The 14,058-nt window shown below is 43.3% G+C and overlaps 1 protein-coding gene across 1 annotated transcript in view; it reads left to right on the forward strand.

Moving 5' to 3' along the window:
• VPS13D (vacuolar protein sorting 13 homolog D) overlaps positions 1 to 14,058 on the forward strand; it is a 333,705-nt gene that overhangs the window by 305,391 nt on the left and 14,256 nt on the right. The window contains exon 68 of the mRNA XM_038746364.1: positions 6,712 to 6,843. Within this exon, the coding sequence (XP_038602292.1) occupies positions 6,712 to 6,843 (132 nt within the window). The remainder of the gene's footprint in view (positions 1 to 6,711; positions 6,844 to 14,058) is intronic.

Genomic DNA, 14,058 nt, shown 5'->3' on the forward strand with positions numbered 1-14,058 from the left:
ATAGTTGACCTTATTAACTTGTATCTACCCCATTGCTTAGAACAGTGCATGGCACAAAGTAAGTGCTTAACAAATATGATAATGATAATAATAGAGAAGCAGCGTGGCTCAGTGGAACAAGCATGGCTTGGGATTCAGAGGACATGGGTTCTAATCCCGGATCCTCCACTTGTCTGCTTTGTGACCTTGGGCAAGCCACTGAACTTCTCAATGTCTCAGTTACCTCATCTGGAAAATGGGGATTAAAACTGTGAGCCCCGTGTGGGACAACCTGATTACCCTGTAGCTATCCCAGTGCTTAGAATAGTGCTTGGCACATAGTAGGTGCTTAACAAATGCCATAATAATAATGATGATGATGATAATAATGTCTTCTGACTCCAGGCCCAGAGGCCCAGACTCTGACTCCAGCAGCCTTGCTGCTGCTTCTTGTGGTCAAGGATCCCATTGACCAGCTCTAGCATATTGTGCTTTCCCAAGTGCTTAGTACAGTGGTCTGCACACAGTAAACATTCCATAAATACTGTTGATTGATTGATTGCTGTGTGCAGGTGACTTTACTGGAGAGGCACATCCCCAAGGAGCAATTCAAATTATTGTAGTGCGCCTTGACAAATAAACTAGGTGTTAAAGGATGACAATGGAGTGAATTGGCCTGCACTGGGGAAGCCATTTATGCAATTCAAAATCTATATTGGCATCTCTTAGATAAGATTTGCCATAAAATTTTGTTACCTATAATGGTCAACAGTGCATCACTAGACAAGAAAATAGAAAAATTAATCATAAAGGCCAACTAGACTGTCAAATAGAGTGCATTGGGACTGATGTACCAAGCTTTGGACTAAATTACGGTCCACAGGGCTGTAGTGCTCTCCAACCTTCTCACAGATGCCACATCTGACCCCTTGAGCATTACATTAGCATCCCCTCTATATTCTGCTCAGTATCTAATCACAAGGCAGGATCTTGAAGAAGCCCTGAAGTGAAGTCATTCCCTTAGCATAAAAGCTATGCTAACCTCAACCCAATAGGTCTGGGTAGGTGATGTAAGGAGAATAGAAAACAGAAAGACACCCAAAGAGCTGCCATGAGGTGAACTGAAATTGGGAAGCTAGAAGCAAGGGGGACAGAGGAAACATTTTAAGGATAAAGTAAAACAAAGCCTTGAACAATGCAGTGTACCTGGAGTCAGTTGCCACAGATAGACTAGCATGGTACATTACATGAGAAGCAACCTTACCTAGTATAAAGAGCACAGGCCTGGTGTCAGAGAATATGGGTTCTTATCCCGGCTCCTCCACTTGTCTGCTCTGTGACCTTGGGTGAGTCACTTCATTTCTCTGTGCCTCAGTTCCCTTTTCTGCAGAATGGGGATTCAGTACCTGTTCTCCCTCCTACTTAGACTGTGAACCCCACGTGGGACCTGATTATCTTGTATCTACCCCAATACTTAGTACAGTGTTTGGCATATAGTAAGTGCTTAACAAATACCACTATTACTATTATCATTTATGATTATTGCAATCAAGGAAAAGTTGGTCTTTTCAAGCAGAAATTTTGTAAGGATTGAGAGACAAGGAATCAAAAGAGGAAATAGCATCAAGCACTGCAAACAACAAACCTCACTGTAAAATAAGGATCAGTGTGGATAAGGATCAGAATCAGTGCGGTCAGGACTGTAGATCTTGCATTGGCATTTGCAGCTACACATTTACCCCTATGTGAATTTCACTATCAGCAACAACTTCTCTGAATACAGAGGAAAATTTTAGGTAAATTTGTTTATTTAGTCTGTCGGGATGAAGCCTACTCAGATCTTTGGTTAAGATTGATTATGGATAGAAAGGTATTGAGTTATCCTTCATATCTGAACTAACATACTCTGGAAAACTTGCACAATACATTTGACCCTAGAATTGGGAGGCATTTTGAGCCATGTCTTAAAATCTTGTCCAACTCTTCTGGTTTGAAAGCGACATGTCATGTTGCCCAGACCCATCTAAGAAATGAGTTCTTTGATGTCCATAGAAGAAACCAAAAAAAGTTAGCCCCATATTAAGTAATTTTAAAAGGAAATATGGAGGAGCGACATGAAATAATAGTCTTGTCATTTAAGCTTTCATATTTGAATGAGAATATTGAGTTTGGAGCTGCTTGAATTTTCAAAGTGGAGTACCGGGGACAGAGACCTCACCTAATTCCCATTTGTGTATTTCCCATCATTTAGTACAGTGCTCTGGACACCGTAATGCTAAATAATATTCATTCAGTCAGTCAGTCATATTCATTGAGCACTTACTGTATGCAGAACATTGTGCTAAGTGCTTGGAAAGTACAATTCAACAACAGAGACAATCCCTGCCTACAATGGGCTCATAGCCTAGAAGGGGGGAGACAGGCATCAAATGAGTAAACAGGCATCAACAGCATCATATAAATAAATAGAATTATAGATATATACAGATCATTAATATAAATAACTATTATATAACTATTAATAACTATTATATTATATAAATATAATAACTTGTGTACATATATACACAAGTGATGTGGCGGGGGGAGGGTGGTAGAGCAAAGGGAGCAAGTCGGGGCAATGGGAAGGGAAGGGGGACCAGAGGAAAAGGGGAACTTAGTCTGGGAAGGTCTCCTTGAAGAGATGAGCCTTCAGTAGGGCTTTGAAGTTGAGGAAGTGTGATTGCTTGGCAAATTTAAGGAGGAAGGGCAGTCCAGACCGGAGGTAGGACATGGGCCAGGGGTTGATGGTGGGACAGGTGAGAACTAGGCACAGTGAGAAGTTTAGCACCAGAGAAGCGGAGTGTGTGGTCTGGGATGTAGAAGGAGAGAAGGGAGGCGAGGTAAGAAGGGGAAAAGTGATGGAGAGCTTTGAAGCCAATAGTGAGGAGTTTTTCCTTGATTTGAAGATTGATAGGCAACCATATTGCTGCTAGTAAAACTACTACCATCAGTGCCCTCCTCAGCCAGTTGGGCAGGGATAATCTCATCCAACCCTTTACAACGAGATAGGACAGCTCCTTCAACAAATGACATCTCCCCCAAGGAGAAGGCTTTCCAGATTATCTCAGTCACCTTTCACCTGCAAGGAGCCACCTTTTTTTCTATATTCCTCACTTAGCAGTGGGACGAATTAGTGAGACTTCCAATTCCTACTCTGAACTCCAACCAGCTGTTTTGGGTTGGAAGATTATGGAAACAGACTAAAAATGTAAGGATGTGGCCCATAGTGTTTGGTGTGTCACAAAGAGAAGACCTTGGAAAAGGGAGGAGAGGTTGCAGCCTGTTTGGAAGCCAGATAAGAAATGATATTTTTTGAAAAATAGACATTTTAAACCCAACAGGAACAGCTATGTTCTTTTATGTTCTCCAGTAGCAGAATGGGTTGCTGATCTGAGTTTTAAAATGAGATTGCAAGTGCAGAAGAAGTTGAGTCACCAAGGCATTGGGTAGAAGACCAATATAAGGTTTAAATATTTTAAGAGGCAGTGGACATGCCATTGTCATTAATGAAATGCTTTTATTGGTTTTTCCTTCTCTGGATGAAGATATACAGTCTCTTCTAAGTATTTAGTATAGGCTCATTTGCCTTGAAACCAGAAACACAAGTGCTAGGGTCCCAAAGACCCAGATATTCCTCATTTTGTTTGTCTGGCCAAAATGGTAACTCTGTGTTTAGTAGCCTTCAGTATAGAGGAGGTGGAAGGAAAGTCTCATAACAATTTCATCTCTTAAATTAGTATTCTAGCATATCGTGCTGATGTAAGGACAGTGATGAATTACCATTTCTCCTCCGAAGCAGAAAAATTCACATTATGAAACAGGCTCTGATTTTCATTTTGTTTAACCGCATGGTTTCTCCTTCCTTCAAAGATTTGCTCAATGTTTTTGGCTATCAAGTGGCTAAAAAACTGTTTAGTTTCTCTCTTGATTTCTACAAGATTCCCAGCAACCCATTATGGAAATGTTGGCTTGTTCTATCCAATTATTTCAAATGGAAACTCCCTATTGTGTAAATTAGTAGCATCTATTCCATGTTCTTCACATCAGAAGCTCCCTCTTTCATATCCCTGTAGATTTGGAAGGCAATCTCCCTCCCACTCTTCTCTCACTATAGTTTTTGAATGTTGGCAAACTGCAGTGACTCCCAGTGGTTTAGAATCTGAGATTTCCCACTCTCCCTTAAATTTGATTGTTATTTCCTTAAGCACAAAAATCTCCGAGTACAAGCTGCGCACTAATACATGTCACTTCATCTGTTCATTTTCACCACCACAAATATCTATATTTCCAGAGATGGTCAATATAAACCAGATTCTCCCCTTGCCCCCCTTCCCAAATTTCTCCCCCCCACACCACCACCACACACACACACACACACACACACACACACACACACACACACACACTCCCTGGCTCTAACAGGAGTCTGATAATGACCGTATATGTATGTATGTCTGGGAAATGGAGAGCAACATATGCCAGACACCTGCTCCGTGGAGCCTTATAGAAAGTCTGTGAACTACTTTCCAAAGACGCTTTTAGGAAGCCACCCAAGTGGTAAAATAACTGCTTTTTGGTCAAGTCTCACTTCCCATTAGCATTTCAGGTGTGATGATATTATAGCAGACCTGAGAAATCACTTTTAGCATTTGGCATGAAGGGGGAACATGGTTTCCAGCATTAGAAAGATGGTGCTGTATTTTCAGCTGCCTTCCATTTTGCCCTTGCCTCTGCCCAGTGCTTCCTAGAAGCATGGAAAGTGTAGTGCTTGCACTAGAAACTTAAATACTTCAATTTCCGTGGAAAAACCATGAACAGTTCCTTCTGTTACCCAAGGCATCTCACTTATGGAAAGGAAAACACTGAATTCCTGCCGCTTGTATGCAGCTAAAATCTCCCCCATAGGGTGATCCTGAGGTCATTTCTGGTATGCATATGGGGGTGGGGTGTGGCTTTCTGATGTGCGTGTCCAGATAGATGTCAGGAACTTTGGCATTATAGGGCTTGCTTTGCCACTGACTCATTGTGTGGCCTAGGGCAAATAATCGGACTCTGTGTTGGCTTCATTTTTTGGCCACATAGCAGTCATTCTTGCCCTACCTCAAAGAGAGAGTTAGCATTAATAGTATCCAAGAGCGCTGTTAGTAAATCTCAGTGAAGAGTGCTAATGAAGTGCAAAGAACTATTGTGTACTTCATACTTAGTTCTATTTAGGGATGCTGTGCTTAAACCAACTTTGAGAACAAATAATAAAGTACAACCAGAACCTAACGTTTCATAAGACATATCCTCTGCGCTGTTACCAATTGTCTGAAGTATGCACAGCATTTCTGAAACAAATAGGGGTTCCTGTTTCTAGGAAAGCATAAGAAAATAGTTATCGGTTCTTCAGCTTTTCCCCAAAGCCCCCTCTGCCTAAGTTTCCCATCTCATCCCATCCCATCCCATCCTTACTGTCTGAGAACTCCTCCCTCATTCAGCTCTCACATTTAGCCCTCTGCCAAATCATACTGCTTCTGAGCTTGTGTCCTGCATCTCCTGGATCCGCTCCTCCCTATAATAATAATAATAATCATGGTATTTGTTAAGCGCTTACTATGTGCCAAGCACTGTTCTAAGTGCTGGGGTAGATACAGAGTAATCAGGTTGTCCCAAGGGGGGGCTCACAGTCTTAATCCTCTGTTTACAAATGAGATAACTGAGGCCCAGAGAAGTTAAGTGACTTGCCCAAAGTCACACAGCTGACAAGTGGCGGAGCTGGGATTAGAACCCACGACCTCTGACTCCCAAGCCCATGCTCTTCCCACTAAGTTACATTGTTTCCATCCACATGGTACACACTCCAGTCATATCAAAACTGGGCTACTGAATCAGCCTCCTTGCTGATCTCCCTGTCTGCAGCCTTCACCCCCCACCCCCCAATCTATAACATAATTAGACTGCACAGATGACCTTGAAGCATCACTTGGCCCATAGCTCTCCTCTTTTCGAAACCCTCCACTGGCTTCCTGGATTTCTCTGCAGCCAACAACAAAAAAAACTCCTTACAATCAACATCAGAGCTCTCCACCAATTCACCCCAGCTTACCTATCTGCTCTCTTCTCCTGCTGTTCTTTCTCCCAGGCCAACCCTCTAGCTCTTCCACCTCCATACCCTTGCTCACACTGTTCCCCCAGCTTGGACCTTCCTCCCCACCAGACTGGATGATTGACTTTTTGCGTAGTAGCTGCTCAAAGGTGGGCAGGGAACATGTCTGCCAACTCTATCATCTTGTACTATCCCAAGCACTTAGTACAGTGCTCAGCACATAGTAAGCACTCAATAAATACCATTGAAGATGATGATGATGGTTTTGTTTGTGTCTTCTGCCCAAAAAGCTTGCCAACCTTGGGTCTGAGCACTAGATCTGCAATTCTGGGGGGACAGGCATCCAATAAGCCCTGAACGCAAAGGGCTTGCAGTGCTTCTCCCTGGTACTATAGTTTTCCAGGTCAATCTTACACCTGGAAGCAGCTCAAATCCAAGAGATCTGGGTTCTCTAGAATAAATTCTGGAAAAAAAGGCTCACTGAATAAAGCAGGGTGAATTTCTAACATCTTGGATTTAGAAGAACCCCCGGATGTCATTCATATCTTTAGTATAACCACTTAACACTTTTCTTCTTTGCTTTCTGGTCTTTTCACCTCTAGGACACAAGCCCAGAGAGTACGGAAACCACGTTGCTGTACAGGTCCTCAAGGCCTCCTGCCCCGATACTCAGAAAACCAGGCAGAAGGCCAGGAGCAGTTATTCAAGTTGACAGACAACATTCAAGATGAGTTGTAAGTATGAGTAGCCAATAATATGGCCTGTTTACCCACAAAAACTCTGACTGCATTTTTGAGACTAAAAGCCTTCATTATAGAATCTGGTTGATTGCTGGATTCCCTGGTTCCCCACTACAGTGTTTTTTGTTTTTTGTTTTACGGTATTTGTTAAGAGCTTTCTATGTGCCAGGCACTGTACTAAGTGCTGGGGTAGATCCAAGCAAATCAGATGGAGAAGAGGAGCGGCTTAATGGAAAGATCCCGGGCTTGGGAGTCAGAGGACTTGGGTTCTAATCTCGGTTCCGCCACTTGTCTGCTGTGTGACCTTGGGCAAGCCACTTAACTTCTCTGTGCCTCTGTTACCTCATCTGTAAAATGGTGATTAAGACTGTCAGCCCCACGTGGGACAACCTGATCAACTTGTATCTATCCCAGCACTCAGTACAGTGCTTGGCACAAAGTACACACTTCACAAATACCATCATTATTATTATTAGGTTGGACACTGACCCAAATGGGGTTCAGTCTTAATCCCCATTTTACAAATGAGGTAACTGAGGCCCAGAGAAATGAAGTGACTTGCCCAAGGCCACACAGCAGACAAGTGGCAATACTGGGATTAGAACCCAGGTCCTTCTGATTCCCAGGCCCATGCTGATTCTGTAATAAAATTCTTCAGGGTCTATTCATCTGTGAGAGAAGCCCTTCTTGGTTCTTGGGTCCCAAACCTCCAAGGCCGGGTCAGGCTAATGTGAAACCCAACAGGATGTGACTGGACTGGGTTCTGTCAGCTCCCAGTTCAGGGCTTTCAGACCAGGGGACTCCAGAGCACATGTATGACTTTTCACATATGTACCAGAGAGCTACTAAGACTACTGGTCCCAGAAGTCCATTGGGACAACTGCACTGGCACAAAATTACCAAATCCACACCTGAAAATGAATCAGGGCCCGCTTCCTTTTTGGGATAGAGCTCCAGCCTTGACAGAGCTATAATTGGAGATCTTAATTCTTACAATGGCTTTAGTTCACATGAAAATCATTCATCAGGGCCCCAAATGTTGGGAAAGGAACCTAATCACTTCTTAAGTAGCTTTTCAAGTAGCCACTTGCCGAGGAACCAAACTTTTTTATACCAGATGATTAGAGAAAATCCTTTTTTCCCTGTTTTAATGCATTTTCACCTCCTGAAGGTGTTAATGCAAACCAATATCATATGTGGTAGCTTAGCCTCAGAGTCTAGTGGCTAGAGGCAAAAGAGCTTTCTTTTCCCTCTTAGGGGAAAGCACAGTCTTATCTTCTTGAAATAAATCAGATAATTGCAAGATGTGGCAGCATTTGTGCTTGGCACCCTTGCCTCTGGGCTCTCCTGTACATTTTGGGGGGGCACCCTGACTGACCCAAGGAGCAGTAGTCTCTCTTGCAGGGTGTTCTCCTGCCTTGTAAGAAAGTGTAGAGCCATGCTTCCTGTGGATTAAAATGGTCAAGACATGTGACAGGTACAAATAGTCACATCTCTAGGCCATCTGCTGAGATTAACCTCCCTCTCTCTCTCCCTTTCCTCTGACATCTCCAGCTCCATTTTCCTCATGGCATTCCAGCTGCTCCCTAACCAACTTCCTCCCTGACTCCTTCACTTGTCCTGAAGTCAGCTGGATGCCCAGAGCCAGTTGAAAAGGATACTGAGATAGAGTGAAGGAATGTTGATTGTATTTATTTCGCTCTCAGCCTAGGACAGGGTGGGAGCCTGGACAAGAGGGGTGGGGGCCGGGAAATGTGAGGTTTTGAACTCAAGCTCTAAGGTTACCTCAAGAATTTGGTAGTTCAGGGTCAGGGTGAGTCCAACCGGCTGGGCCCCTGGGAAACCCTAATGGGTCAGACCCCACCGCGTGCTGATCCGGGCCCCCGTGGGCAGTCATGGGGGATGAGTTAGGGCCAGAGCCACCTGCTTCCTAAAGGCTCCAGGCAGCTCTGGTGCTCTTGTGGTGGCGTGCAAGCGAGCAGCAGCTGGTCGTAGAGGAGCTTCTGCTCCTCAAGCCCACCCCCATCCCCTCATCTGCTCCCAAGTCTTCGGGACGGGGATTTCCCAGTGAGTTTTTCCAGAGCAAGGCCGGTGCTGCTCGGCTGTGTACACCTGCCTCCCCACATCGTGCTCACCAATGACACCCAGGGATTCCTCTATTAGTTGCCTCTCAGAAGCAGAGTCTGATAGAAACAGGGCAACAGGCATTTCCATCCATCCGCTCACACTGTCGTAGTCCAACAAACCCTTTAAGAAGCACCCGTGCCCATTTCCCCACCTCTGTCGACTCCGATAACCAGCCATAGTTCTGGTTTATTTGCTCCAGTAGAGCCTGCGTGGGAGAGCAAACCCCAGCTGCACAAGAAGTCCTTGCTGCTAGTTGAGGAGGTGACAGTTTCCCCCCAACCTAGCTGCAGACTAATTTCCCTGCTTGGTGTTGGTGGAAGTGTCGTCTTTTGAATGAAGATCTCTTCAGTCCCTGGCCACTGGTGGTCATAAAACACCAACTGCTTCCAGGTCTCAAAGTATCGGGGTGGTCTTCCCGCTGTTCCGGCCAAATTCCAACTCGGATAATTAATTTTGCCTCCCCAAATTCCCCAGGCACTTCTAGAGGATAAAGGATTCTTCATTTCCTGTCATCCATGATGGTGCCGTATTTTGATGCAGCTGCTGATGGTTGAAGTGGCTTCCCCTCCCCCTGCTAGCAATGACTGCACCCCAGTGGGGTTTGATGTGTGGATGTGTAATTGCATTAAAATTCGTTGGTGCTTTGGGGAGAGGTGGAGTTGGGCCAAAACATCCCCCTCCAACCGCGTGCGCTTCTACACATCATCATCCCCTGGTGTGTGTGTGTGGAGAAGGGTGGTCGTGTTTAGCATTTAGACAAAACTTGCCTTTTTACAGCCCTCTTTGTGGATGGGTTAAAGGAGTTTATAAATGATTGCACATAGTGCTTTTGATTTTTTATTCCTTGATTCAAGTTGGACCACTTTTTTTGTTCTTGCAAAATTGCTTTTAAATAGTGCAGAGTGTGCCAAAAAATACATCTGAGAAATTATATGCAGCACAGTTTTGAAGGGTTCTGGGTTCTATGTGAACCGGAAAAACAATATAAAGCAACTAGAGAAAGCAGCCAATGTAGACTGAGGAGAAATCAGAAAATCGAATGTCAAGCAACACTTGAAGTGTAGGTGAACTGTGAAAAGACACTAGGGAAGGAAAATGCGTTGCTTATTTTCAGAAATAAGACTTTGAATTCCCAGGAAAGTTTGAAAATCGTTGGAAATGTGTGACTCTGACAATGTGCTTATTCAGTGGTGGAAAGGAGAATTCATCAAGGAAATGGGAAAACATTTTTCTTGTGTATCTTCATTTGTCAGGCTGCACATTCATGGTGATGTGAAGCGTCAAGAGTCATCACTCAGCAAGAAAATGGTTTTCAGGAAAAGCACAGTACAGAATTGTACCTCTAACTTTTATCCTAGAATCATGATTAAAAACACATTTAAAGATCTAATTATTTGCATATTTTCCTTCAGAGTTAACCCCATAAAAGGGGCTTTAGTACCATGCTCTACTGTTCTAACTAAATGCTTCCACATTTTTTTCCAGTTAGACTCACTGTTTCACTTCTGGAAAATATTGAGTAATTGCTTCCCGATGTAGTTAAAACCCCACAAATTCCCTGATGCCATGGTTGCTTCTACTTTGTTCTCCCAGATCATGTTTTATGTAATTTTTCATTTTCTTTAATTAATTAGTACAGAGCCAGGAGAGAGAGTGACTGGCTCATGAGTTAAGCCCAGACCAAACTAATAAGGTTTCATCTACAAATTAACCAAGTAGTTCTCTGCTTCATCATTAAATTACCCCCCCATTGCCTTCCATTCCCCTCAGTTTCATTTTTTATTTGGAATTCGTCCCCAGGTTGGGGAAAGAAGATGATGAAAGATTTAATATGTGCTCAATCAATCATATTTATTGTTTGTAGGACACTCTGCTCAGAGCTTGGGAGAGTACACCACAACAGTATAACAGACACATTCCCTGCCCACAATGAGCGTAGAGTGCAGTGGCAACAAATTAATTTTTCTCTCTGGCAATTGCAAAATCAGTTTATGGTGAAGAGTTTCATTTTAATTGCCCGATGCACCTCATTCTTAGCCTTTATTTTATATTCCAGATTATTTTCCAAACAGAGACACAGGTGGTATCCAAACTCTAAGCATTTGGACAGCTCTGAATTGCAGAGGTTTCTGAAGGAGGTAAACTGGGTGGCAATTCCCAGCTTCCCTTTGAACGAGAAGCTAAGTAGCCATTTTTTTTGTATTGGGTAGTTTAACTTTCTTTTTTTTCAATGCTTCCAAAGCACGTTTTGATACAAATACCATCAATTTCAATCAATCAATCAATCAGTTGTATTTATTGAGTGCTTACTGTGTGCAGAGCACTGTACTAAGCTCTTGGGAGGTACAAGTTGACAACATATAGAAATGGTCCCTACCCAACAGTGGGCTCACAATTTCTTGTCTACATTTGTTGTTGTATCAGGAATAATTTAAAATACATATTTTGAAGTAGTAAATCTCAGAGTTCTGAAAGAAAGAGACGCTTTTAGGTGTGAGGCAGGAGTTTGATGATTCTCTTTCTAGGCCAGGAAACTGTCTTTTAGTAACTCAGGCGAAATCTGGAAACCAAGGCTTTGGCTATTTGGGAATGGTGTGGGTCTGAGCTTTCATTTGAATGGTAATCTAGTCTTTCTCATGTATGTCAAAGTATTGCCACCTAACTAAATCTGTGTATAAGCTGCCTTTTCTGTTCAGAAAATACCAGTTTCTCAAGGTGGCATTGCCAAATTTGGCAATAGCATGCTACGGTCACGTTGCCGTTGTTTCTTAAAATTCCTCTAGGTTACAGCCAAAACTTTTCTTTGTAATAACCGATTAAGTTGATATACGGGCTTTGAAGGGAGAACAAAGGTTCCCGGGAAAACAGTAGATGAAATTTGGAGGGGAGGGGCACTTGCTATAAAAATGTCTTGCAGATTTCTGCTGTCTGAGACTGAACTTTCATGTGAAGTTGGTTGCTTTAAGAGAAGATAACCTCCTGTGCAGTTGTCCTATTGACAGGGTGAAAATAGTGTGCAAGGTGACAAAAGTGCTTATTCCTATCCAGGATCTGGACTGTGGCCCTGGACTTGGCGCATAGTACAGTGCCTGGTACATAGTATGCACTTAACAAATACCATCATCATCATTATTATTATTATTATTATTATCACCCACTCAGGAGCGGGATGAGTGCCGCCCTCAGCCGATATGATTGGGGTTCCACATCCCAGCTCTGCCACTTTCATTCATTCATTCAATTCAATTGTATTTATTGAGCACTTACTGTGTGCAGAGCACTGTACTAAGTGCTTGGGAAGTACAAGTTGGCAACATATAGAGACAGTCCCTACCCAACAATGGCCTCACAGTCTAATAATAATAATAATGATTGCATTTATTAAGCACTTACTATGTGCAAAGCACTGTTCTAAGTGCTGGGGAGGTTGCAAGGAGATCAGGTTGTCCTACGGGGGGCTCACAATCTTAATCTTAATCCCCATTTTACAGATGAGGGAACTGAGGCACAGAGAAGTTAAGTGACTTACCCAAAGTCAGACGGCTGACAGTTGGCAGAGCTGGGATTCAAACCCATGACCCCTGACTCCAAAGCCCGTGCTCTTTCCACTGAGCCTCACTGCTTCTCTGGGGGAGACAGACAACAAAGCAAAACATGTGGACAGGTGTCAAGTCATCAGAACAAATAGAATTAAACCTAAATGTACATCATTAACAAAATAAATAGAATAGTAAATTCTATTTACTATTGTACAAGTAAAATAAATAGAGTAATAAATCTGTACAAACATATATACAGGTGCACTTGCCTACTGTGTGACCTTGGGCAAGTCACTTCACTTCTCTGTGCCTCAGCTACCTCATCTGTTAAAAGGGGATTGACACTTTGAGTCCCACATGGAACAGGGACTGGTCAAGCCCAATTTGTTTGTATCTACCTCAGCACTTAGAACAGTGCTTGTACATATTTACTATTCTATTTATTTTGTTAAAGATGTGCATTTAGCTTTAATTCTATTTGTTCTGACGACTTGTCACCTGTCCAGATGTTTTGTTTTGTTGTCTGTTTCCCCCTTCTAGACTGTGAGCCCATTGTTGGGTAGGGACCATCTCTGTATGTTGCCAACTTGTACTTCCCAAGCGCTTAGTACAGTGCTCTGCACACAGTAAGTGCTCAATAAATATGAATGAATGAATGCCTGCACATAGTAAGCACTTAAGAAATACCATCATCATCAGTCCCAGTTAGGATGGCCTGGGGGCGGGGGGATATTGTCAGGAGAGGTGGCAGCAGCATCACTGCTTTCTGACAGGAAGTTCAGCTCTAGGGAATGTCACTGTTTATTGTTGTATTGTACTTTCCCAATTGCCTAGTATAGTATTCTGCACACAGTGAGTGCTCAATAAATACGATTTATACGACTGGTGGGTGGTGGCCCTGGTGATTCATTCATTCATTCAAGCGTATTTATTGAGCGCTTACTGTTTGCAGAGCACTGGACAAAGCGCTTGGGAAGTACAAGTCGGCAACAGATAGAGACAGTCCCTACCCAACAACGTGCTCACAGTCTAGAAGGGGGAGACAGACAACAAAAAAAAATATGTGGACAGGTGTCAGATCATCAGAACAAATAGAATTAAAGCTAAATGCACATCAATAACCATCAGAGGCAGCCCTGAGGCACTGCTATCCTATAATAATAATAATGATGATGATATTTGTTAAGCGCTTACTATGTGCCAAACACTGTTCTAAGCGCTGGGGTAGATACCAGGTTATCAGGTTGCCCCACAATCTTAATCCCCATTTTCCAGATGAGGTAACTAAGTCAGAGAAGTTTCCCAACGTCACACAGCTGACAAGTGACAGAGCTGGGATTAGAACCCATGACCTCTGACTTCCAAGCCCGGGCTCTTTCCACTAAGCCACGCTGCTTCTCTATGGAGAGCCTTAGCCTGAGCTAAGATTTCTACCATTGCCAACTGGCTCCCCCATACCGAGAATAGTGCTCCTTCAGCTCCTGCCTGGACAAGAGTGATCTAAGTGGGAGGGGGCAACACAGGCCCCATAATTTTGCTGCTC

The sequence above is a fragment of the Tachyglossus aculeatus genome, chromosome 5, assembly GCF_015852505.1.
Source record: "Tachyglossus aculeatus isolate mTacAcu1 chromosome 5, mTacAcu1.pri, whole genome shotgun sequence".
Classification (NCBI taxonomy): Eukaryota; Metazoa; Chordata; class Mammalia; order Monotremata; family Tachyglossidae; genus Tachyglossus; species Tachyglossus aculeatus.